This window comes from Merops nubicus, unplaced genomic scaffold (genome assembly GCF_000691845.1).
Source record: "Merops nubicus isolate BGI_N331 unplaced genomic scaffold, ASM69184v1 scaffold3122, whole genome shotgun sequence".
Lineage (NCBI taxonomy): Eukaryota > Metazoa > Chordata > Aves > Coraciiformes > Meropidae > Merops > Merops nubicus.
In genome coordinates, this window is record NW_008594064.1 from 3,603 (window position 1) to 29,528 (window position 25,926).

Below are 25,926 nucleotides of genomic sequence, written 5' to 3' on the forward strand. Positions count from 1 at the left end.
TGGCTTTCTGCACAACAGAGGCTATAGAATTTTATGCAATACCCTCATCAGGCCTAATCATTTGTGAAGCATGTCTTCCAGAAAGACATCCCATTGTGTCCTGAAAATACCAAAAGATCAAGAACTTGCCACTTCCTGTAGCAGTTTGTGCTAGTGGATAATTTTCCTCACTACTGAAATGTTTTACTTCACCTATTATTTGCCTAGTTTAAACTTCCCCAGACTCCTATTCCATTTTCTGCAGTAGACTAATGATTCATCTGGTATACAGCAATTTCTCCCTAGGGGAGCAGGGATAGTTACTCTTGCAATTAGTTAACTTCTTAATTTTCTCTTTGATACAAATGAATTCATTAGATACCAAAGACAATGTTTACTCTGATTTGCAGATTTAAGGCTAGGAACACGTTAGGTTTTTTTTTCCAAAAAATATCATTAAACTCTTGCTTACCACTGTGAACATTTTCTTTATGTTTTTTCAGGGCATCCTTACTCTTGAACCTCTTTCCACAGCTATCTGCCTTGCATATGAATCTGGCATCCCCTCTACATGCTTCCTTGTGCTGTTCATAACTATATGGGATAACCAGTTTAAAAAACAAAACAAAACACAAAAACAAACAAACAAAAGAAGCTACACATCAAGCAGCATCTACAGAAACCAGACAAATAACAGGTATACTCTGAGCTTAATGCATGCTGCACTGCAGAGTTCCAAGGCCACCTCATGCATTACTTACAGCGAATAGGAATGAAAGCATTTGACTCCTTTCACTGTTAGGGTTCACATACACTAGCAAGCGTGTGAGCTAACATGCAAAGGGAGGCCAGCAATGATATGACAGCAGTCCAGTAACTCAGACACAAAACCTCGACTCTGAGCTGAAGGAAATATTGCAAACAGAGCACTGAAAACTTCTTGAAGAGTCTCCTGGGCTGGTATTCTCTGTGCACTGAAGTACACTAAAGAAAAAAATAAACAAATAAAACAAAATCAGGGCAACATTCTACAGCTTAGACAGGCTTGTAGTAGCTAAAAACTTATATGCAGCTCTACAAATCTTCAAGTAGGTGAGTAATCTATTTTATATGTGAAGTCTCCTGGAATTTAGTGGGATTGATCAAATACATCTAGCAAAAAACATAAACAACACAAGAAAAACAGTTACGCTTTAGTACAAAAGTATAACTGCAAGGTATATGACTTAAGTGACAAAACTGCATATTTAAACTATCAAGGACAGTACATCTCTTAAATCTCTTAAATGCTCTTAAATCTCACATCTTTCATGTTTCTACTAGGGTTTTTTTATCGATTACCCAAATATTTAATTAAGTAAACATGAAGCGTTTCTCTTTTTCTGTCCTAGACCACCGTTTACTTTCTTCTAAGTCCTACTTGAGTTCTGTAATGACATCCACACCTCAAAAATGACATCTCCTGAACTACTGAATAGTCCACTGATAGAGACCAATGGTTTTGCACTAAACAGCAGCTCTGAACTGGTCTACAGTGTATGATTTTAAAACGTAAAAAAAACAGTGACGTATCTGTGATTCAAATTGAAGTCTACAACAAATACAAAAAATTTATGTATTAAAAGGCTACTGTAAAGTGTAAGGGTACTTATCAATAAGCATATAAAGTAAAGCTTTAATTGTGACTAAGCCAAAAGTTATAAATGATTTAATTAAATGTATAAAAAAAAAAAAAAAAAAAAAGAGACACTCCTGGTTCCTACTCACTGTCTTTGTAGAGCTTGTTTGACAGGGAATTTTTTTCCACAGTTTCGGCACTTGAATTCCTTTTCCTCACTGGGTTTTTGGTGCAAAGTCTGAAGATGTTCCGCTAGAATCTCCTGGCTGGCAAAACTGGATTCACAGTTTGGACATGCATGGTCCTCTTTGCAGGTAAGGAGATCTGCATGATCGGAGGCAAAACCAGTAAAGCAATAGTTTTCAGGGAGTATTTTTGTTACATTAAGATATAATGTCAGGAATAGATCATGCAAAATGGCATCACAAAATTCACAGAAGACATTGTCTCTGAATGGATTATAAACAGCCTATCTTGAGTGGATTACCATTGAAAATGGATATGAAGTATTAGGTTGGGTGTGACTTAGGCTGTTAGCCTAAATTAGTCATCCAGGTTGTCTCTACTTTGATGAAGATGCTGAGAAATCACCAGACAACTCAGGTTATCTACTTTCTTAGATATCTTACCTTAGGACTGCCTGAATGGTTTTATGAAAAGGTTTTTTCTCTCCCATCTACATAAGAAGAAAACCACCTCTCTCAGAGCTAAGACTTAGCTTCTGTAAGACCATATTACAGGTGAAATTAACTCCATCTTGAGATCAAGCATTAATGGTAACTTGTCATGGAATCTAAGCTCACTCATTCATTAATTCACAGGACTGGCTGCTCCTTACCAGGCAAAAAAAGAACTTCAACTCAAACCAAAATAAAGACATAATCATACAAGAGCACAGACTAAACCTGGGTTTAGCTGGAAGGCTCCCCAACCCTATACAGTTAGTGTTCTTTTTTGTTAGTACTTTTAAGTTCTCAGCTTATCCTATTTTTTTACATATTGCTCACCTGCAATTTTTTCACCAGCTGGCTGTGCTTCTTTATTGTTGCCACTATCTTCATCTTCCTGGATAACAGTTACTTCTTCTTCCTCCTCCTCCTCTTCTTCCATGTCACTATCCAAGTACCCAATCAGAAGTTCTGTGTCTGTTTCGATATCTTCCACAGCCAGATAGAAAATATTTTCCCCTTCCTGTTACAAATGGGAAGTAGAAGCAATTAATAATTACATCAGAGAAAGTAAAATGTAAAGACAAGTATGAGACCCTGAACTGTTGTTAGTCCTCAACTATGGAAGGGCTGGCTTCAATCCTTAGGGAGCACAATGGAGAACCCTTCCAAGACTTCTTTCCCAGTGTTGCTGCATGGATAAAGTACACTTGTAATCTGCTAGTCTGGAAATACTCCCCCACCTGAACTGTGAGGCTTTTCCAACATACACTGTAGCCTAGACCAAGGTGAAGGTGGTGTAAAGAGAACACAGTTAATGACAAAGTCCAGTCACCAAGTACATCATGCAGGTGTATGCCTGGAAGCACAAAACTCAGCACTGGTGAGGTGCTAAGCACTGGGCAGTGTGGCGACCATCCCCAGATCGATATCTGGTGTTATCTGGGTGCCCGGAGGATCGTGAAACGGGGCAGAGGCCTCATGGTCCCAGTCTTCTGATGGCTTAGCTAAAAACAAAGGAGCCACTACCCCCCACCCATGCAGGTGTAAATCAACGGACTTTGCGGCATTAACTGAAGCGATAAGATTGTCTATAGTCATCCCCACCCACACGTACACACCGGTGATGCAATGTAAAAAACTCAAGTATAAATATCACCCCAATGTCGGCCCCAAAACTGGGACAGGGTCGACTCGGAACCACAGCGATGACAGGAGGGACTGACGAATTCGCTCCTTCGCCATCCCCCCCACTTTGGACGCCGTGTGGGTAAGCTTATTTACCTCAGCCAATGCTGAGAGACAGACTTTTTCTCCCCAGGTGTATTCATATTTTTCTCCTCAGGTGCATTTCTATGCTTCATCCTGAGTGCACCCTTGATTATTGTCGCAACTTTACTGTGTCTTGGTCTGTTGTGTTTTCTGTCCATCAGGCTTGTCTATTTCCCAGGCACCCGGGCCTACCGCGGGCAAGTTATTGTTTTGTGTGTGTGTGCGTATATATCTAGTGTGTTGTTGCTATTAGCAATAAACCCTTAGTTATACCAGTAGCTTTTAACTTTATCACCAGCAATCCAAAAGAACCTTTAAATGTTGCTATAAATAAACAGTTAACCTTTGCCTCCCAATCTGAGTCTGTCGCATATTCAGTGCCGGCCACACAACTACCGGATTTATCCCCCCACACCTTTTCGCAACAGGTGATGTTATGATCCTATTCTCCTGCCACACTCTGCCTAACAAAAACTTCACAGTTTGAAAATGAAACATTTGAGTATTAGAAAAATAACAAAACTTAAATAACCTTTAGAGATTTAGCTCTGTCCCCTGTTGGTTGCCTGAATTATAACCCAGCTTTCAGGAGCACGTTTACATTGTGTATTTTTCTCACTCTCTTTACGATTCCCAGCCTTCTTCAAGAACAGGCTTCCACCCCTGGGCAATTATCTTCGCTATCAAGTGAGCAGGCACAGCTGTAAAACGCACTCTAAACCACTACACTAAACCCTCTGCTGGTTAAATCAGTCTAGATATGCAGATCCACAGATAGCCAAAGATCCAGCCCACATTCTGCATAAGAGGACAAGCTACATCAATTCCAAAACCTTCTCCACAATGAGTCAACAAGCTTCCAAATAGATGCATAAGATAACAACTTGGGTCTTTGACAATATTTTAATAAAATTACCAAGGCTGATATGGGGGGGACCTATAGCACAACCAGCTGTCTCCTGAACTGATATACAGAGCTCTTAATTTTTGCCATATGTGAACCAACTGCTTTAGGTACTACCCCTAAGCACCAAAGAGACTCATTTTTATGCAATGAAGACTGCCAAGTTCTGTCATAAATCTTACGGCTTATCTGATCAACATCCAGAAAAGTTAACTGAAGCTTCTTTACATCCAGCCATATATTTTGTAACAAGCTTCCTAGCACAAGGACAAGATAATGATTTTTAATTTTTGTAATACGCTAAGATTGATTCAAGCTGTCAACAGGGTTGTAGTATTCCTCGAGCTTTAACAGGTCCACTGTATATTACACAAGATATTGTCAAACCAGACTGAAACCTATTTAATACGATAGACTTGGTACAGCTGCTTCTTTCAAGGATGCATCACTTTTCTGTCCTTAACAGCAGCATTTGAAGACAAAACAAATTATGCTTTTTTTTTCCCCCAAAATATATTCTGTTGTTCAGATATCTGACACCACGCCACCCTAACTTTTGCATACAATAAGAAGTTGCTGGGTTTCATATGCCTCTGTCAAGTTGCAGCCCTTGAATTTACTACAGTCTAAACTGAAAACAAATCATGTACTGAAACTCTTTGACACCAGGAAAGGTAAAGGTCTTTCTACACTTAGTCTCCACTTAGGATAAAACCACTGAAGTAAACCCCCAAAATATCACCATTTAGGACAACCTTATTTTAAAAGCAAGACAACCTTATAAATGGAAGCATATACCTTCTACTGGCTTGGCAAAAATAAGATAAAATAAAAATAAAATAAGCCATGTATCCCAGTCAAAAATGAAGTCCCAAACTCACTTGAAGAACAACAGAGCACACCTTTCAATTAGATCATATGTGACACATCTTACACCACAAAGTAAACCTGGGAGAACAGAAACCAGAACTAATTATTCAGGTTAACCTAGACCAAGTGCATGAATCCCAACCACCAAGCTCTTACCAATACTTCTGCATCCTCACAACCTCCACACTTCCCTTATGTGCATCTGGAGCCTATTTTATAGCTCTGTGTCTGAAAACATCACGACTTTTTCCATTACTGCGGTTTTGGTTAGTAAAAAGATTAATGTAAGAAGTACTAAGGACTTTCAATGCTTGTGTGCTTTTGGTTGCTTTTGCATTGAAAAGAAATTACCTTTGGTGCTAGCGTGAACTAAAACACAGCTCAAACTCGTTTCTCCTCCAAGGCTGATTTGTTTGGCTTTTCCAGCCAAACAAATGCTAATAGTCAGGTATTCAGAGCACTAATTAATCCAGATATATCCACACTTTAGCAGCTCCTCAGGGCAGCATTTTCAGGGAAACCAATGGATGTTCTCCAGAAACCGCAAAGGAAATTAGGTCTCCTCCTCCACCAGCAGCACCTGCATGAAGCACATTTATCTACATGCACGGAGGCACAGACACAGCTAATGCAGTAAGCAATCTTCTGAAAAATTTTAATTCTCCCATTTCTAGGAACACATCTGCAGTTGTTGCACTTCCCAACTGCTTAGGGGCTGGTTGTTTTGCCAAGACTGTTCATCTGCAGTGGGCCACAAGAGTCCTCAGGAGAAAGCTAAGTGCTGGCCACAGTGGTGTCACAACCTCCCTTGATACAACTCCTGGTTTATTATCCCACTTCACTTCTCTCACCTCCTGCCTTGACTGTCATCTTTCAAGCTATGGGCCACACCAACCTGCCCAGCAAATAGTCTTCTTGTTGGAACAGCTCGTGCTATCCCATTTTTGCTCCACTACAGACAACTCTCCCACTCAGATTCCTGTTTTTTCCATCAGTTACACACCTTCACATGTGCTTTGTAAAAGGGGAGGCTGAAAGGGAACATAGGCCAAGAAGCACTGACAGCCCATCACACTTTCCTCCAAAAAAAGTGTAAGACCAATAGGTCATCAATCCTGAAAGCTGAAAACACAAGAGAAGGAGGAAGCAGATAGTCTTGTGTTACCTGAGGGAGAATATGGCTTTTCTATCCTCCAGAGCTTGATCAGCTGGCTCCAACCCAGCTTTCCTAATCCTTACCAAGTTTCCCCCTGTACCCACAATCACTCCTCCTAAAGCACTACCTGGCGTACCTCTACACCCAATTTCCTGGCAGCAAGCCAGCTCTTCAGCCTACCTGTTCTGCCAGTTCTCCTTTGTGACCTCTCCAAACAAGCACATTCCCTTTCCTGACCTTTGCCTGCACCTCCAGGGTGTCACATTTGGCAGAGTAAAACCATTCTTGACAATGCCTGTGAGGGTAGAAACCTCGATTCAGGAAACATGTGAAGGTGATTTCTTAGGAGCTGTAGCAGGAGAAAACAAAGCCACAAGCTCAGGCACAGGAAAGGTCAAAAACAGCATGTGGTGCCAGGAAAGATGATGCCTTCTCAAGAGGGACAGGAGATCAGGTGTCCCTGGGGGACAGAGCACGAAACAAGACAGCCTTTCAGAGGTGCCACTGCAGACCAAGAGACACTCACCCCTCTCAAGCAAGGAAGGGGAAGTGAGTGGGACAAAGCCTGGAGGAAGCTTTTCTTGTCTTCACAGTAGTTCATACGTCAGAAAATGCTTGACTGTTTAAGGGACATATCCATGTCCCACTCAGCCTACTCCTGGGTGTCCAGTTTGTTTGTGGCTCTCATTAGCCAGGAAGCAGATGGATCCTGGAGACACTTCTCAAAAAAAACCCACCACATACCAAGCAAACAAAACACCTTTAACACCTACCTGTAATGGAGACACTGAGCCCAGGAACTCAAACAATACCTAATCTGAAGTACAGCACCTGAACCACGCACAAAGGAGACACAAAAGCCTCAATTCTATCTACTGACCTACTCCTTTTGTGCAGTATTGCATGGTCAGGCAGAAACCTCTGTGTTAAGGCAGTCAACTTCTGAGACACGAAAGTGGTATTAAACAGAGCAGGAGGTTAAACTAGTACAGCAATTCCTACATTTCTCCTGTGCTCTTACACCATGCTGCAGTTTTTAGTGACAGCTGCCGGTGAAGGTTATAATGTTTTTCCAGCTGAATATTCTGTATTATGATAGCCCTTTTTCTTCCATATTCTTTGGTTTTGGATGATGTATACTATCATAATACAAATGAGAGCTGGAAGAACATTTATTTTCTCTGCCCAATGGTATTTCTCCCACCCTTCACTGTATATTTCAATTCAGTACACATTTTCCAGTCTTCCTGGTTAAAAATAAAGTATTCTTACTTCTCTGTGAGGAGAACAAAAGACTAAAGTGAGAGTTCAGAAAAATAATTCCAGCAACATCACAATTCTGGTGGCTCTACATAGAAGCATTGAAGCCTTTGATTATTCTTCATGCTGAAAGATTTTGTTGTGAAAAGTAAAACACTTCCCCCCCCCCCACCTTGAGAAGGTTGATGTCAGCTGCATTTTCATGACACATGCTCTGTACATTCCCAGTCTGGCATTCCTTCCAGTATTGGCAGGTATTAGTGAACCTGTAGGATCCTGAACTGAGACACTGCGACTTACTCTTGGAAGTCTCCTCTAAAGGCTTTCAGAAAACATAAGTCACCAATTACAAAAAAAGTGCCATCTTACTTATATTTGACCAATGTGCTTATGTCCTCCTTTTTGTAGAGGTCTTAGAGAGACAATCAGGGCTTTAAGCAACCTGATCTAGTGGAAGGTGCCCCTCTCCATGGTGGGGGGGTTAAAACTAGATCATCTATAAGGTACCTGCCAACTCAAACCATTCTAAGATTCTTTGAAATCTACAGGTTTTCCAACTTAGTCGCACCTTTTCTCAGAATCACAGAATGAAGGCACTTTGGGATGTCATCTCATCGCCCTTCACATTAGGTTTTGCTATTCATTATTCTAACTCACTGGTTTCTAAGCTACAGCCTCTCAGTGTCTGCTTGCTAATGAATAAATATTTGAATTTAAAGCTCTAGCTGGCTGCAATTCTGTTTATAAAATGGTTCCCAAGTTAGATAGATCTGGAGTGCATAGCTATCTCCATCAGAGAGCATTTAGTAAAACTACAACTGGATAAAGAAATATTGGATACCCATTCTGGATAAAGAAATATTGAAAACAAAATACTCTACCAGTCTAACACCTGAGAACACAAAACTACAGTATTTGTGATAGGAGCCATTTCCTTTTAATTATGGTAATTGCAAGGCATTTTTCCTACATATCAGAAATCATATTTATAAGTCAACAGCTAGGACGAGCCCATGGCAAAAGAGATTACAATTCATTCCTATAGTTTCTGTTAACACAGAAGTTGTAATTCTAAAGCTGCTTTAAATACAGTAGAGGATTATCTCATTCAATTACGACTTGAACTAAGTTAGAGAAGCCTCCAGCAATTCAGCTGTGCAAAACACACAGAAAAGCATTTGGTACATACACAGGTACCCTCCAACCTTTCTGTCCTTCTGCAGCAGCCAACCAGTGGCACTACTCACTGCTCAGCTCTTAAAAATACCTCCTGTGCCTTCCCAGTCAAAGACAACATGGACCACCCAGGGGCAGAGGCAGAATTCAGCACACAGAATGCTCCCCACAACACCATCAAGAGCTCCCGTCATAACCAGGGTTTTACAAAATACATAGCCCTACAGGGACAAGTCAAAAAAACACTACACAAAAAAAACAAACACACAAAACCACAAAAGGAACCCACTACCCTCCTTAAGGAAAAAAAAAAATATTAAAAAAAAAAAACACACACACACACACAAACACACAACACCAAGAACCACCAACCCACACAACAAAGCTTGCTTAAAAAAATTCCCATGCCCTCCAAGTTGCTTCTTCAGGAAGCATTTTGCACAATCTAAGCATCATCACTGAGTACAATTAAGCTATGATGAACTAATCATATTTTGCAGGCAACCCACAGTGTGGTTTACTTTAGTTGTATACAAGGATATAGGCATTCACTTGATCTGCTTTTAAACTGAATACTGAACACTAGGCAACAAACAGTAAACTGATAATCAGTCATTTTATTTTGGGTATAAGATTATAACATTTATAATCTACTACCTATTTATATCACTACTAGAGAGATCAGAAATATTCTCAGAATAGACCAAAAAGCCCCTCTTGGGAGTATTTGGAGACTGGAAACAGAACTAGCAGGAAAGATAATTAGTGAAAATTAGCATTAGGGGGTAGAAACAAGGAAATCATTATTTTCCATTCACATTTTTGTTTGATCAGATAAAGTCTCCTAAAAAATTGCAGAGAGGCAGCTGTGAAGCACACAACCAGTGGTAAATTCTCAAGCATCCACAGAACAGACTTAGGACAAGCAAGAGAAACCCCTGTTCTAGCACTGTGGTTACCTTTATTTTCACATTTTATAGGTTAGTATCAACAATCTTGGTCAAATACTCTCAATTAATCAATCTGAACTTGTGAAAATCAATGCTGAAGATTCACTCAAAAGAGTAAGCAGTAGTACTGAAAGAGTGAAATTAGATACTTGCTTAAAAACACAGCCAACCCCACAAAAACCTTCATAAAATACAAATGTCTGGAGAAAATTCACATTGCACAAGGGTAATTATAACGCCCTGGTTAGAACACAAAGTCTGTAACCATCTCTAGATATTCTATTTTCTACCCTTAGTGAATTAGCCATTTCTGTAACTACGTAGACATATTCTACTTTTTAATATACTATGTAATCATTCCATTGTTTTAAGAATTAGAATTATTTCAGGTCTTTCATCAGAAATGCAGCTTTTTTTTTCAGCCACATGAGCTTTAGTAATGATAACGAAACTAAAACACTTTATTGATGTAATTCATAACTTCTTCCTCTTTGTAAAACATCACTTTATCATCTTGGTGGCAAGCAGGCAACACTCAATTCAAATTAATGTTTCAGTAGTGGAAACATTCCACCAATGTTTTGCCCACTGATTTCATAAAACGAAGTGCTACTGCACCAAGTGGCCTTAAATCTGCTTGTCATTAAAGACAAAGATTGAGTAGTTAAAATACTGAAGGATTTGTGGGCTATATTTGGTTTGTTTGTTTGTTTTTTTTTTTTCCCCTAAAGGAAGCACAGAGTTTTGGGATTTGCATCCATCTACTGAAGTGATATCAAACTCAGTGAAGAAATATTTGTACATTCAGCTTTTTTCAACACTAGTAGATATTCAGGTTATATGCAATTATAAATAGATCTACACAGCTTCATAATCATTCATACAAGTTACTTCAGCAGCTAATTATTGATGGTACTAAAAACCCCTATGAGATAATTTATTAGATTTTTGTTTGTCTTCCTAAGTTTGCCTTTCCTATACTTCCTATCATTTTGTACATTCTGATAGCATTTATTTTTCCCTGGAATTTTTCCAAATGTTTTGCTGTGGAAGTTTTTATAGGACTAACATTCTTGCTCTTTCTCTCTTTTTCAGCCATCCCTTAACTCCAGTATGATCCTTTAAAAAGGCAGAAAAAAGCACTACACACAGTCTAAGCAAGATATAACATGCAAGATAACATAATGGTTTCTTTCTGTTTCTTTATTTAAATAATCACTTTCATTATCAAAAAAACTCACTGGTACATATTGGATATTTCATTAGAACTTCTTTTCAGAAGTTCAGGTCATTTTACTGAGTATTTTATTTAAAATAAAATAATAAACATGGATTGCTTTCACTGCTCCATCTTGTGAAGCTTACTTTTGACTGTAATTTGCTATCACAATGATCACATACTGATCACTGCCTAATGCCTAGGACCATGTATGAGGACCATTCATAGTTGGTACTATAAGCAGGACAACAAATCTTTGGATAGATCTTGGTATAACTGAGAGACAAAGACAGAAGGAAAAACAAATAATTGCATAGGCAGTGGTCATACTGCATTAACTACTGACTTGTTACAGACATCAGGAAGAGCATAATAAAGCATTCAGTCAGTGCTGACAAGCATTTCTGCTGAATGGATGAATGCTATTTCTTACCCACTACTCAAAATTCGGTTGTAGCCTGGATGTTAAGACTTTAAAGAGGTTCTGAACTAAAGATGACAACCTAGAGCACAGGCTCAGAGGAAAAGCAGATGATGAAGCTGTCCATAATGACCTTGAACAGAACAGCAACGAGGTCCAAGGAAACATCACCAGCAAAATTTCAGACACATTCAGCCAGCAACATGTGATAGGATGTCAAAGGCTGACGTTCAGCAGAACTAGAGCTTTGGAAAGCAGGAGCCACAAATCAAGTGAAGGCTGGCAGGTACCCTGTTAGGTTTCCCAACTCAGTATCCTCATAATAGGAGCATTAAACTACTGTGATAATGGAAGAAAAGCCAGGCAGAAGAGGCGTGTTAGGAGACAAGAGTGGAATGGGAATCACAGAAAAGCTCACAACAGGGACAGGAAGAGGGAGGCTGATACCAGGAATGCAGCGGAACTGGAGGCAACAATCTTACTGGGCATTACTTGCTTAGGATCCAAACAAGCAAACAGTCCCCATGGCGAGTAGGAGATCTATGGAGTTGGACAGGTCATCACCACAGAAACTGAAACCACAGAATCACAGAATATCAGGGGTTGGAAGGGACCTCCAGAGATCATCAAGCCCAACACTCCTGCCAGAGCACGACCAGTACTGAGTGCTGCTGAGTACAAACAGAGGGGAAGGGGCAGGGAGGAGAACAGCAGTAACACATCTTTCACAGACCTACATGCTAGGCCTTTACTAGTATTCTTTTTCCACTTAGTAGTTTTTAAATAATATTTTTTTTCCTCTTATTTCATCAGAAATTAACTTTGTTTTCTTAGCAAGGAAAATCAAAATTCTTTTTGTTTGGCCTCAAAATAAACTATGTTTCTAAATTATTTTGTCAAGGATCTTCAGGCAAATCCTATGAAAAGTCATCTCATGATGAAAAAGCAGGATAATTTTAAGAAGTGCTGATAAGTAATTCTCCTTTTCCTAATTTCTTGCAAATTTGGATTACAGCAGCAAATAGCTTGGGTTAGCCTGAAATAACATTTTCCAAAGTGAACATTTTGAGCAAGAAATTTAACACAGCTGTGTAATTCTTATTTATGTGGGACTGGAAATTATTTCACTGTAAAACTGAGCTGTTGGCGAAAAAAAATATGCAGATAGATCATTTCTTTCATAATCTCCAAAAGGACAACAGTGGTAACTAGAAAAATATCACTGTCTTTGTTGCATTCTGCAAAGTCACGGAATGCTTCCAAAAATGAAAGATTAAACAGACCAAGACTCTTCAGCTTGAGAAAAGAGCTGTCAAATAAGAGGGAAGGATACAAAAGGGTTGTATAAAAGCAAGTATGGCATAGAAAAATGAAATAAAGTGACTATTCACTGCTGTACAAGGGCTAGGGAATCAAGTGAAATTAAGAAGTTTCTAGAAGAAAAACAGAAGCACGTTTCAACGTACTGTGTAATTAAAACAGTGGAACTTGTTAGAACAGAATGCTGCAAATCACAAATATAGAAAAGTAAAAATAAACTGGATAAATTCAGATCCATGGCCAAGACTAGAAAACCATCCTTTTTTCTTAACTTGCCCTCATGTGTTGCCTGATCATCCTACCAGATGATTAGATCCTTCAGTCCTCTGTTTTCCACTTGAACATGTTATGCACTGTCGTTACCGACACCCGATCCCCGGGATAGCTGCCACCCAACCTCTGCCGTTGGGTACCATCACAGACACTGGCTTCAATGTGAAGGATGTTGCAAATGGCGTTTATTGCGCAGCTGCAATTGCTTATATAGCACAAGCCACACCCACAAGGCCCCTCGTGGGCAGTCTGAGCTTTCCGTTACATCGCGAGATCTTCCGCACGCCGATCCCTGCCTAGGGCGGGCTCTGCTCACCACAACAATGCACCATACTTGCTTTCAAACCTGTCATGATTTTACATTAAATTCTAAACTATAAAGCAAATGCAGGATTCTGCTTTTCACACACCTAAGCCCCTACTTGAGTTCCACATGAAACACAACCAGGCCGCTAAATAATTAGCCTTAAATCGGGCAGGTATATAGTTACCAAGTTATCTTTTTAATTTCCACAGCAACAAGGAAAGAACTATGTTCAGGCAACAGCTTATATTGGCTGAATAAGGCTATAGTGAGAAACTTAAATTGTTACAGTAGAGAGTTAAATAGTCTGAAAATAATTTGGGAATTTTTTTATGCAAATTGTTCACTTTAATCCAGGAGAAGTAGTTCATGTAAGTAATTCAGTGTAATTCCATCACTGTGGATTAATATAAACCTTTCACACAATATCATAACAAAGGACCTCTTTGGTCTATCATCCTATCAATCTTATTTATGGTATTATATTCAAGCACAAGAGTTAACTTTTTAAAAAGGTAGGAAAATGAAAGCAGTTAGCTGCTTGTCTCAAATCTTAAAGTTTTACTGCAAGAGATAAAGACCAAAGGGAGATCAAATTAGTAAATAATCATAATAGGAAGCAAATGGTAGAAATCCACCAGATATACCTGGATGGCTGCCAGGTTCTTCTGTTCCTGTGATGGAGCTTCATGGACAAAACGCAGCCAATTGGAATGGCGTGGATTGCTTGCATCCAGGACATAAAGGACCTCACCTTTACTCCCACGAACCTGAAACGTTTAAAAAATAAATAAAATTAAAATTGTTTACCAAACACACACAAACCTGTAAAACACTAAAGTATGCTTGTGCTCAGCAAGCAGTTCTTGCATTCAACAGGTACTCACAACTGTGGTGCACATCGACCTTCTTCTGTAAACATATTTATTCACCTCAGAATATGGGAGCAACCCAAACCCAGCAACTGGTGTCAGCTTCCTTCATTGAGCTGCCCCTCTCTTTTCTCAGCCTTTCCTTTAGTAAACAAATACTGCAATTGACTCCTGGGTCTTCCTAATCTGACAGCACGGTCACTGGTGCTCATGTTCTTTTCTCTCTTTGTTCCTTCAGGTTCTCTTTTCTTTATCATCATGCCAGAAACCAATACAACCTGAGAAATCCTTTCCCATTCCAACCCTATCATCCCTCTTCCAGTTTTCCTGAGTTCTCCTCCTTCACATGTTCCAGTGCCAGCATTTTACTCCTACAGTTTACCTAACCCCAGCTTGCATTGACAAAATGTAAATAACAGAAACTTAATATTAACCAAATCATTCCCCCTCAAAACACAAAGGCATACTGCTGAAAAAATACAGCTGCTGCTGCCATATAAAAAATGGTTTTATTTTAAATAATAGATCACTTGAATCTCTACTGATACAGAAGAGACAAGAGCCATGCAAAATGGTCACAGAGCCACACTCTTATTCCATGTGATTTATTTATAATGAACACATTTTCTTTTCCATCTGTCAACGAGAAGCATCCAGAGCAGGTACTTCCTAAGGGCTGGGGATTTCAGCTATGGAAGATCAAAATTAGATTGTCTTCATGGCTTTGTATTTAAATTGCTTGCATTCTTGAGGTATTTGTTTCTAATAGATGCAATATCATATTTCTTCAGTATGACTACTTAAATTAGCTAAACATTTAGGACATCATTAGAAAGAAAAAGCTGTATTCCATTACAATAACAGCTGGTGAAAGCATGTTGTTCTTAAATTAAAAGAAAAAAACCTACTGTAGTTCTGCAAATATAAGTCTTCACAATTTGTTACTGGTCTTCCAAAGGAAGACCACATCTTCAGGACACATCATTAAAAAGTGCCAATATTTCTAACTGTAAAAGTTGTTTTACTTTCAAACACACAGATTAATCACAGTGAAAAGTATCAAACTGACACATATAATGCACCCTGGAACAATATTATCTACAGACCATGTAGGCCCTATAAAGGTTTCCATGAGATCTTGACTTGAAGTGGAAAAAGAGCAATGTCCTATTATAAAAAACATACGTTATACTATCTACCTTTTTATCCATTCTTCATTTGCTTGATCATTAAATTGTATAAGAATAATTTATATTCATTTCCATGATACATGATCATCTCAGATGTGCTTTATCAGTCTCTGCCAATTGAGAGGTATCACACACAAAGCAGACATCACATAAGGGAACTATTGATAAAAGAATATGACAAATCCCTTAATGATGTGCTATGTTTTCTGTTTCTTTTTTCAGCTTGTAAAGAAATAATGCTGCATCATATACACAGATGTGAGGAAGGAAAGTCAAGGAAAAAAACAATCCAAGCACTGTAGTTAACACAGACTAGACTGAATATATTCATTCCATATTTAAAAAATGTGACATTTGAACCTGTCACCCATCTACACTAATAATTCCATGCCTGAATGTTATTTTATTTATTATTTATTTATTTATTACTGTGTTCCTTAAAATCCTCAAGCTACAGCGGTTAAGTCAGGAAGGATTTTAAAAACTATTTAGTAGGACCTGAACTCAAGTACAAAAGTATTTCTACTTCATTTGGAGGTGGTGGAGTCGCCATTCCTAGAGGTGTTCAACAAACATTCAGACATGGCACTTCAGGACATTGTTTAGTGGTCATGGTCATGTTGGGTTGACAGTTGGACTTGATGAGCTTAGAGGTCTTTTCCAACCTTAAAGATTCTATGATTTTCTAAGGCCACCTAACAAAAAACACTCTTAGATCATGAGACCATTGCTAAAACGTAAAGGATTCAGTCATCTTCATGGGTCAAGGACCTAGAAGGATTATATAATATGCTTGTGCTCAAAATGGAGAATCAGTGAAAGAGCTAGAAACAAACCAAAATCATAGCTGCTAGTACATAACATCATACTATCATGTTTTGCTTTAAAACAGGTGACCTTACCCCTATCTCCTATAAAGAAAGAGGTAAATCCACAAAAATTCAGGCTGCTTGCTGTAGTTGAATAGACCATCTTGGTCTAAGACCCATTTGTTACTGAGGCCCTTTCAACCACCGAGACCAAGATGTTCCTGGAGTTTCTGTAATCACTGGAGATAACTTGGAGTTTCTACCACCAGTGAGTGATGTGACCAGACACACAGTCACCTTTGATTTCTCAGGCTAAATAATTCAGTACCAACTTGTTTCATATTTAGGTATAGGCAGACTATGGCATAAGCCTAAAACAAAGGAGATTCAAATTAATGCCTGATAACTCATGGTAAGGTATCTTCCCATTTTACTACAACACCCTCACTGCAGCCAAACTCCCCAACTGTATACACATACCTAAAGCATGCACCAGACACGACAGCACCTCAAACTGAGATGCCCAAGCAGTATCATCTTGCAACTCAACACAAAAGGCATCACTGAACCAATTTAGTCAAACGTCTCCACTGTAAGATGAAATACCTGACATTCACTGTTACCACACAGGAGGCTTTACCTTGAGATCAATCATGACATCATTAAATTATGCCACATTAACGTCACTATACAACCATTCAGGAGACAAAAAGCGGACCTAGTTATTCTATAAGCTACCATATGAAAACCTACATAGGTCTAAAGAAAATCTAAGCTGTTTGTAACGCCCATCAACATGCACCACTCCATCTTCTAGTCTTTTATGCTGCAATGAAATTGCCTCCAGATTTTTAAAATACACTTAAAGTTGTGCATGCTACTTGAAAATGCTCATGAGTGCGATTGCAAATGCTCACGGTGCACACCTGGCAAAAGAAGAAGGAAAAAAAAAAAAACACTTCACTAAAAATAAGCAGATGGTTACCTTTGCTGAAGGCAGTAAACACACTGCATGCTTTCTGGAAACCATTTTCTAAACACTTATAAATCTAAAAATCTACATTCATTCAAACAATCATGTAAAGAAAGGTACTGTTTTCTCCACTGCGTTTTTTTGACGAGCTGAAAACATGATTTTTATTGTTAATAGTATAAAACAGCTAGATATAATACTTCTGCACTCTCAGTTTCAGACCTCCATCACAGAGAGCTCTGCAGAGTAGAAGCTCACATTTTAACATGTTGTAGAAAGTATTACAATAACACTTGCAATGGAAAACTGAGGTAGCAGCTGTTGGTTTGCTTACTTACTAAAAAGTTTTGGGACACTGACAGTATGTGACATTTTGCTTCCGCCAAAATATACAGAACAGTTTTTCACATTAATGAAGCTCCTTCTGGTACATGACAGTATTTGAACTTGTCAGAGACAGAACAGTTCAGAAAGCTCACTCCTAGACTTCTGCTAATGTACGTGGAGCTTCTGTAAAGAGCTGAACTTAATGTTCACTGGAAGGATACTCAAATCTCCTTTGAGCAAACAGTGTATGATACTCTATAACATGTTCAGAACAGAACATGTTGGTAAGTTGACGTGCCATCTAATATCTTAAACCACATAACTGAAGATGTGAGGCTAACATTCTCAATCACTTTCAGGAATGGGTTCTTCTCATCACCGACACCCAAAATCATTAAGATGCCTGTTCCAAAAGTCACTAAAATTAAAGCGAAGTCACACACTTAACATAAAGATGAATAAGTCAAGCTTTAATGGAGTTGATTAATGAAATTTAGCTAAAAACCCAAACTGGTAAGAATATTAGTAAGATAATAGAATTAAGATTAAATAAGATTTAAGAAATAGAAACATAAGTTCATTTCATTTTCTCATAAAAATAAACACAAACATTAGCTTCCAATGAAAGATCGATTTCCAGCATGTGTTTGTTCTTCTTGGTTTTCACAGAACAATGAAGAAAACAATTTTGGCAGATAGACAGAAACCAAACCTGAAATATGCAACATTCAGCATTACACAGCGTATTACGTGCCATCCAGTCCTGACCAACATTTCTTCATGGTATGTCAGAGTATTTGAAAATGGACTAAGTCTTTCCAGCCCTCCCCGTTTCAACGCTTGCCAAAGTCATCCCCAAAAGTACACTTCCCACAATCCAACAGCAGTGAAATGAATGCCACATTCTTGGTTAGGGACAATAAAGAAAATAAACTGAACAGATACCTTCCCTTTGCAAAGGGACATCTGAGCCCTCAGAGGCAAAAACTTGTGTGAACTTTAATACCCAGATAATTCTGCTCTTGCCTTAAAGCACTTGCTCTTCCAGCAAATACATGTAATTTAAAACTGCTAAGCCAAGCATCCTAATACAGACCAACAAAGCAGTATTTCATCAAGGTGTTAGTGGGATGCTAAGAATAAAAACAAAACTCCCACTTTGTGACCAGCAACTAACTGTATACTTGACTAGCACAACATGCAATTCAATCAGAGAGATAACAACATGGAGGCTGAGGGATAATGAGGAGGCGAGTTTTTTGAGAGGAAGAAAAAGCATAGTCGTTTGCACATGTTCTTGGCTTTTTATTATTATTTCTAACTACATGGTTACCACAGGTTAGGGTTTTTTTTCCCTTTCATATCACTTGTAAATAAAACATGTCAGCATGTAGTTCTTGATAAAGATAACAACAAAATCAAGGATGCTCCCCTCCCACATTCCTCTGGAATCTGTTGAATGAGCACGTGTAAACCTTTGATTTCTTCAAAACTCTGCAAATTACAGGCAGATGAATGCCATTCTGCTGTATTTAATTTAAAAGCGAACTCTAACATCCTCAGAATTTTATTTAACAAAATCACTGGACCAAATATATTTTTGGGGTTCCATATTTTCCCAAAGACCAAAAGAAAACATAATGCATGCAATTCTGTCTCATTGTGGTGTCTTAAATATGCCAACTCATAATGCTGGTCTCACAGAAAAGGATTAGTTTGATCCAGAACCACATCACAGATGACGAATCTAAACAACTAGAAATGCATGTGGTAAACTTCCTCACAGAAAAGTACTCCTCAAAATTGAAGCTCAGATCCCAGACACCGCAAACCAAAGGAAGAAATGTTCCACAAATTCAGTTTTTGACTTACAAAAAGCTTCTACTACTCAGCCTTCTTTCTAAAGGTGTTCCCTCTGAAAACGCACTTGTTTGACTGCCATCAGACTGTGAGGTCAGCCTTTAATACGTCTTCATTCAATAGTATTCAAATTCATTATTTTTAATATCTTGGGTACAGCTGACTATGCACAAAGTTGGCTACTTGCTGTGACTGCCTCCCACAGTCTCTGGAATAACCATCTACTTGGACAGTTGAGCTTTTTTTCTTTCTGCATTGCTGGTCTCAATTTTCAACTTAAGACTACTCTCAGCATGATTTAAATTATATTATAATACTCACATTCAGATCAACTTCAGTAAATATGAACAACTTGGGTTCAAACATTCAGGAAGTCATAAAATCTGGTATGCAGGAATCTTTTCAAGGCTCTCAAAACTAGGTTACCACAAGATATTATGAAATGGTTTTAGAACAGCCCATAAAACACATTTTCTGGTTTGCTGTCGATAGGGTCATATTAGTGTCATCATTAATACAAATACTCGTATTTGTCTTTTCTGTCTTACAGAAACAGATAATTCTCTTTTAATGATCAACAATAAGCAATCTGGAAAATTACATGGCTTTCCAACAAACCCTGGTTGCTATAATCCACCCACCAAAAGGAAAAAGAATAAAGAACTAAAAAACAGGGAAGGGGAAAACAAAGGCACAGACTTGACACTCATCTAGGAATATTTTGCTGCTCACTGTATTTACAATGAGTTTGGGTTTAACAAGATGGGTTTTTAGCATTCTCTTGCTCATTGTTCCCTTTGTTAATTTGTATAGAATCTATTTATATCTCTGCTAAGACTGTATCAATACTATGCTCTCTTTATAAGCAGCTCAGTGATGCTAATGCTTGGGGTTTTTTTCAATGACCAGTTATTTAGTAATAAATGCACAGATAGTGCTTTCAGCCAGATGTCAAATCTGAAACTTTTTCTGTACAGTCCCTCACAACTTAGAAATAACAGTCAACCTTCCACCTCTAACTACAGAAAGGTAAAAAAGTAGGAAATTAGTTCCCTCCTCAGTGTAAAACAGGACTACATAAGCATTCACTAGAAACTGCTTGGCTGAGGAGAAAAAAAAATGAAAGAAAATGGAAAAGAATTCTGCTCAAGTAACTATAGCAGAAAAGCAAGATTACAAATGTGGTACAGAAGCACCAAAAATCAGGTGTTTATAACAAGCTGGAAACATTTTATTCCAAATATTTTTCACTCAGTGCTCCTCAACTGCTAACCTCAGATTTTTGCTACAGGCAAACACAGGTAAGACAAGAATTAGGATGGATTAAAGACCTCATTACACGATCTAGTGTATAAACAACTGCCTAACAAATGTAAAAAAAAAGTTAAAAAGAGCCCTGAAACTCATTATGCCTTCATCCACCCACAGCACCAGGTTTTTATTTCACTAAAGATCACATAACTACACGCTGCATTACAAGGTTGCTAAATTTTAAAACTTCACTTATCCAGTCACCAAACACTAACACAAGTGTCCCAGCAGGAACTGTTTTATATACAGCTGGAGAAAGCTATGAACCTGTTAATCAGTATCTCAGTAATTTACAATCATCTTCCTGTATTCAAATTATTTTAATTGGTTTTATTTTCACATTTTTCAATAATTTTTCACCATGTTGCTTATTCTTGTGTTTTGCTTGATGATATTTTTCACACTTCATCGATGAGGATACGATAGTTTCTAAAGAAGACTCAATCACAAAAAGCATATTTTAAAAGCACCAATAAGTATAAAATCTCACTACAGTATCTTTAAGCTAGGGAAACAAAGAAAAGGATTTATTACAGTAAAAACTGAATTCTGAGAAGGTTTTTTTGCTAGGTGTGATGATGTCATTCTAGACTACTCACTTCCCACATGAGCCTGGAGTCTGTGTTCTCATCCAGTTCCTGTGGCATTCGCTTCTCTCCTGCAAAGGGACCAAATTTTTCACCCTAAGGAATAATTAGAAAAAGAATGAGTGAAAAAAAGAAAAAGGCAAATGAATCACCCAGCTTCAGCAGAGGTATCATTTTTAGCTTCAAATGGAAAATGACAGTTATCCTTTGCCAATGTACCACATGGCAAGAAGATGCATATCCTTGAGGGTTCAGTTTCAAGCTCATTCTCATTCCTTTCAAAGCTTTAAGTATCTCTTGAAACCACACCTTTCCTCCACATGCTTATTTCCCCTTTGAGAAACAGCATTTTTCTTTATTTTAAATGAGATTGAAATTCACAACTCAAATTTCTTACATTTCATCTAAGATTTTCCGGAAGCACCTTGCAATAGACATCCAACTAAAATGTAAACTATTTGGCAAGCACAAAGTTTACATTAGATTTCTTCGCAAGATTATTTGCAACACTGCTTTTTGAAGTGCCACAAATCAAAATACTGAATAACTGGGGTTTTGATCATACAGAGGCATTCGTTTGAAAACGCAGGGAGTATGCACGTGTCTATGAATTAGTTCAAGCCTTCAGAAACAAAATTAAAATGTTATACCACCTGCTAGTCGTAACACATGCTGTGAAAGCATCCACTGGTATGTACTTCCAAAAGTATTTGGTATCACTGTTTTTTTCCTTCACAAACATCATACCAGCAGCAGGGTAAATTATTTAAATAGGACATTATTCTTACACAGGCCTAATTTTTTTTTTTTGCCCTGCCTTGTCCTTATTTGCAGTGACAAGCCCCACAAAATGCAATGTGGACTGCTATGCTCATTTAGATTGAAAATGTCTATATACTTTTAAGTTTTAGAGATTATAACTATATAATGAAAAGTGACTTTGGTATTTCTTCTAAAATGACAGCGTTGTAGCTAAGAAAAGTATGGCTCTTATCTGCACGTCCCTTCCCCCAGGCACATTCCACGATCCCAGAAACAGCCTGCTACATGTTCCCTCTTAGTTTTGACAGACTGCCTACAGATAGAGTGCAGAAGAAAAAGTGGAATGGAAAACTTCCAGGATCAGTCCTCTTAGAAACAACCAATCAACTAAAAGAATCCTGGGATTTAAAATGAAATCTGAAGAGGTAATAAACAGAGGAAAAGAAAACTGGCATTGCATACCAAGGCAACAGAATCAAGAAGCAATATTTTTAAGTGGGCACAAAGATTTCGTTAGAAAGAACAGCAAAGCAGAAGGTAAAAAGACAAGAACAGCAGAAGACAACACCAGCCCAGAGCAGTAACAGAGACACAAACATGGGCAGTGATAGCAAAAACTGGCACTATGGGGCTTCACACCCTCCACTTCTCCCTGATCTCCATACCACCCTTCATCATTTTACTAATCTAACGAGGTCAGAGCTTCTCCCCTGACAGCTCTACCAATCCTGCCATTTAATACTCAAACTGAAATTTCCTTCTTGGTTTACCTCATCAGCAATGAAGGTGAAAATGGCTCAGTACAGTTCTCTGTGCTTTCTGGAGCAGACAGCTCCTGCCAGGCTGAACTGGCTTTCCCCATTCACTTAGAAAGCAATGAGTAGTCTTGGTGAGACAAAGAAAGCAGCTCACTACAATTGCTCAATTCTGAGAGAGCATAATTATATCTGCAGAATCTCTCATTATCAAGATGAAGATAAGCTTATTGAACTATAATCTAGATGTGTTCTATAAAAAGAAAAATAAAAATCCTCCATAAATTTAATATGGAAATTATTTTAAGACATAATAAATAAAGAACCTGCAAGTCTAGTTTTGATACTCACCTCAGTGGCAGAATAATACTTTCAAGACAACACAAAAAGATTAATTTCTTCCTTAAGTACTTTGGAGGCTTCCACAACCCTCACCTCGGTAATATTTTCATCCTTGCAAGCCAAAGGAGCCCTAGGTAACTTATAAAGCACCTAGAGGGTTAATTTTACCCATCACTGAAGCACACATCACTCTGGGATGAAGCACAGCAACAACTTAATCCTTCATACTTTCTCGGAAGAAGAAACACCATACATCATTCCTACCTCCAGTACTCCAAACCAATACACCTCAGCTGCAATGTGTTTAAGACCTTTTAGAAGCTCACAACAATAGTGAACAGCAAGATGTCCACCTCTACATGTAAAGTGAATGTAACACGAACATAACATGAACATGTAACAAAAGTTGATTCAGACTTTTAAACACTTTTTATAGTTTCTCAAATTTGTAGAGAAAGTGGAAATTAGAGACAGCAAAATCTATTGTCTTGGAACACAAAGGTCCATGGAGACAAGTGTAATTACTCAGCCTTTCAGTTTTTTCATATAATATAAATACTTGATAAACATGCTGTCATATGCCAATACATGTTGATCAAAAACATCCTAAGACTCCAACTTCCTCTCTGATCTATAAAAGCGAGGCATACAACGCACTCTAAAGACAACTACAGAAATTATTCAAGAAACAAAAGGCCCATCATTCAAATATCAAAAAAAGCTATTTCCAACACTTGCTTTCATGAAAACAACAGTGACTAATCCTCTGCCAGCTACAGCCGAACACTGAGAAATGTAGTGGCTCTCTGGTGATTAGACCAAGGGCCTCAGGATACTGGTGCTGTAACCAACAGGCAGCTGTTGCAGAAATGAAATTACAAGAAAACTGCAGCTTTTGCTAAGGTAACAAAACAAAGTTTCCACCTTTTATGATTACATATGAAAACTTGAAAGCACAGCACAATGGCTGAAGGCACAAAAGCAGATGCCATACAACAGCAGTTCAAAATGTATTATCATCAAAAATTTGCCAATAGCAGAATTTGCAGAGGCCTGCTTCACAATTACTTAGCACGTGGAGAGTTGATATTGCAATTTTGGAATAAAAGACCACCTGAAATGTGGTTTAATTTCAGTTAAGTAAACCACAATTATGTCATAGCAAAAGAGAGAAAACAGTGATTATTTCCTACTCAGCAACAAAGATGTTTCTTCACAATTAAGTGTCATATTCAACACATCCTTCCAATCCCAAAGCTCCAAGGAATTAATTTAACAGCCATTAGGCACTCTGTATCATAGCCACGAAGTGCAGCACTGCTGCCTCGTTACTGGACAGGACAACACATGAAAAGCGCTTTAGATGTGATTTTTCTTTCCCTGGAAAAAGAGTAACACAGAGTCTGGCTACATCCAACATATCATCTGTATTATTTACACATCTACCCTTCTCTGAACAGCTGTGGCAACACACAGTGCCTAGGTCTCCAACCATTCTGAGGAATACCTGCCCACAAAGCAACTCTAGAGCTGGTTCCACAGCCTACCAAAGAGCAGCCTGCCTGTCAGGCACATGCTTCTGATCAGGGCTTTGACACCACAATCCTCTGTGCTGCCACCACACAGGATTCACTGCCTAAGGACAAGTGTATAACAAATACTTTCACCAGGCACTCCTGGTAGAAGTAGAACTTAAAACTGACTCTGCCTTCAGCTTCTGCATTCCAAGCACAATACACGTCACAACATTTCAGTTTTGCTAGGATGTCCTGCACAATGCACTCACACTGCCAGAGCTGTACAGGCAGAGCTATGACAGCACACATACTTTTCCTGTTCAAAGAGAGTTCAAAAGCAACGTAGAGTAATTCAAGGAGGAATTTGTTCTTTTTTTTTCCTAGCATGCATTTCAAATTATTCAATTGACAACAGTGTAAAGGAAGGGGGTTCAGACCCTGAAGTCTGAACTGACATTCAGAATTGATATTGACATGAAGTTGACAATCTCAGTGAGAGCTCTAGCACTGGCTCTGCTGCAGCATTCACTAGCGTACAATCTTCTTTGGTGTGTGAACTCCCAGAGTTTATATTTGAAAGTTCAGAACCCCAGTGGAAAAAAAATAAGTGATATAAAATTGTTTCCCTTCCACCCCTCCCCCCCATTAACACTCAGTTAATGAAATGAGATATCCCCGCTCCATGGCGTCTAAGCCTTGTTGAGAAAACCACTGAAAAATTAGGCAGCTCTCTAACCCATATCAGAGCCAAAACCAGGATAAAAAAGGAAAGCAAAATGCACAAAATATGTAGAAGTGTATACTAATGCAAGGTTCATAACTTCAGGTATGTGTTTACCCGTTCAAGTAAGCCAGCTGGATAGTTGCTAATTGAGATTTCAGGTAATTAAGAGACTTTAAAAACACTTAGGAGGTGTCAAGAGACCTGACCTGGCAGGGTTATGCAAGATCTGCCGCTCAGTTTGAATCACACCTTTATCACCACGAACGGCAGAATTAAATCACCCGTCCCACAGGATGGGAGCAGAAGGAGGGGACAGGAGACAGCGACGGACGGGCGGCACTCTGCCCTCAGAGGCGGCCCGCGGCCTGAAGCCGGCCGACAACCGGAGAGGCGGCCGGGCCCGAAGGAGATCTGCTCTCAGAAACACAGTTACAAAACACGGGGGAAACAAAACCCCCCACGGAGAAAGCTCCGCGCCGCCCCCGCAGGGTGGCCGGCGGCCCGGCC

At 38.8% G+C, this 25,926-nt stretch overlaps 1 protein-coding gene across 1 annotated transcript; it reads right to left on the reverse strand.

The window, feature by feature from the left end:
- Positions 1–656: 656 nt before the first annotated feature.
- Positions 657–25,830, reverse strand: LOC103768463 (PR domain zinc finger protein 5-like; the record flags this gene model as incomplete). Its single annotated transcript, XM_008935605.1, has 7 exons — positions 657–963; positions 1,747–1,921; positions 2,605–2,788; positions 14,038–14,160; positions 21,332–21,415; positions 23,407–23,533; positions 25,701–25,830. Coding segments are annotated over 7 exons (929 nt in total), but the record flags the coding sequence as incomplete, so codon positions are not given.
- Between the last annotated feature and the right edge of the window lie 96 nt (positions 25,831–25,926).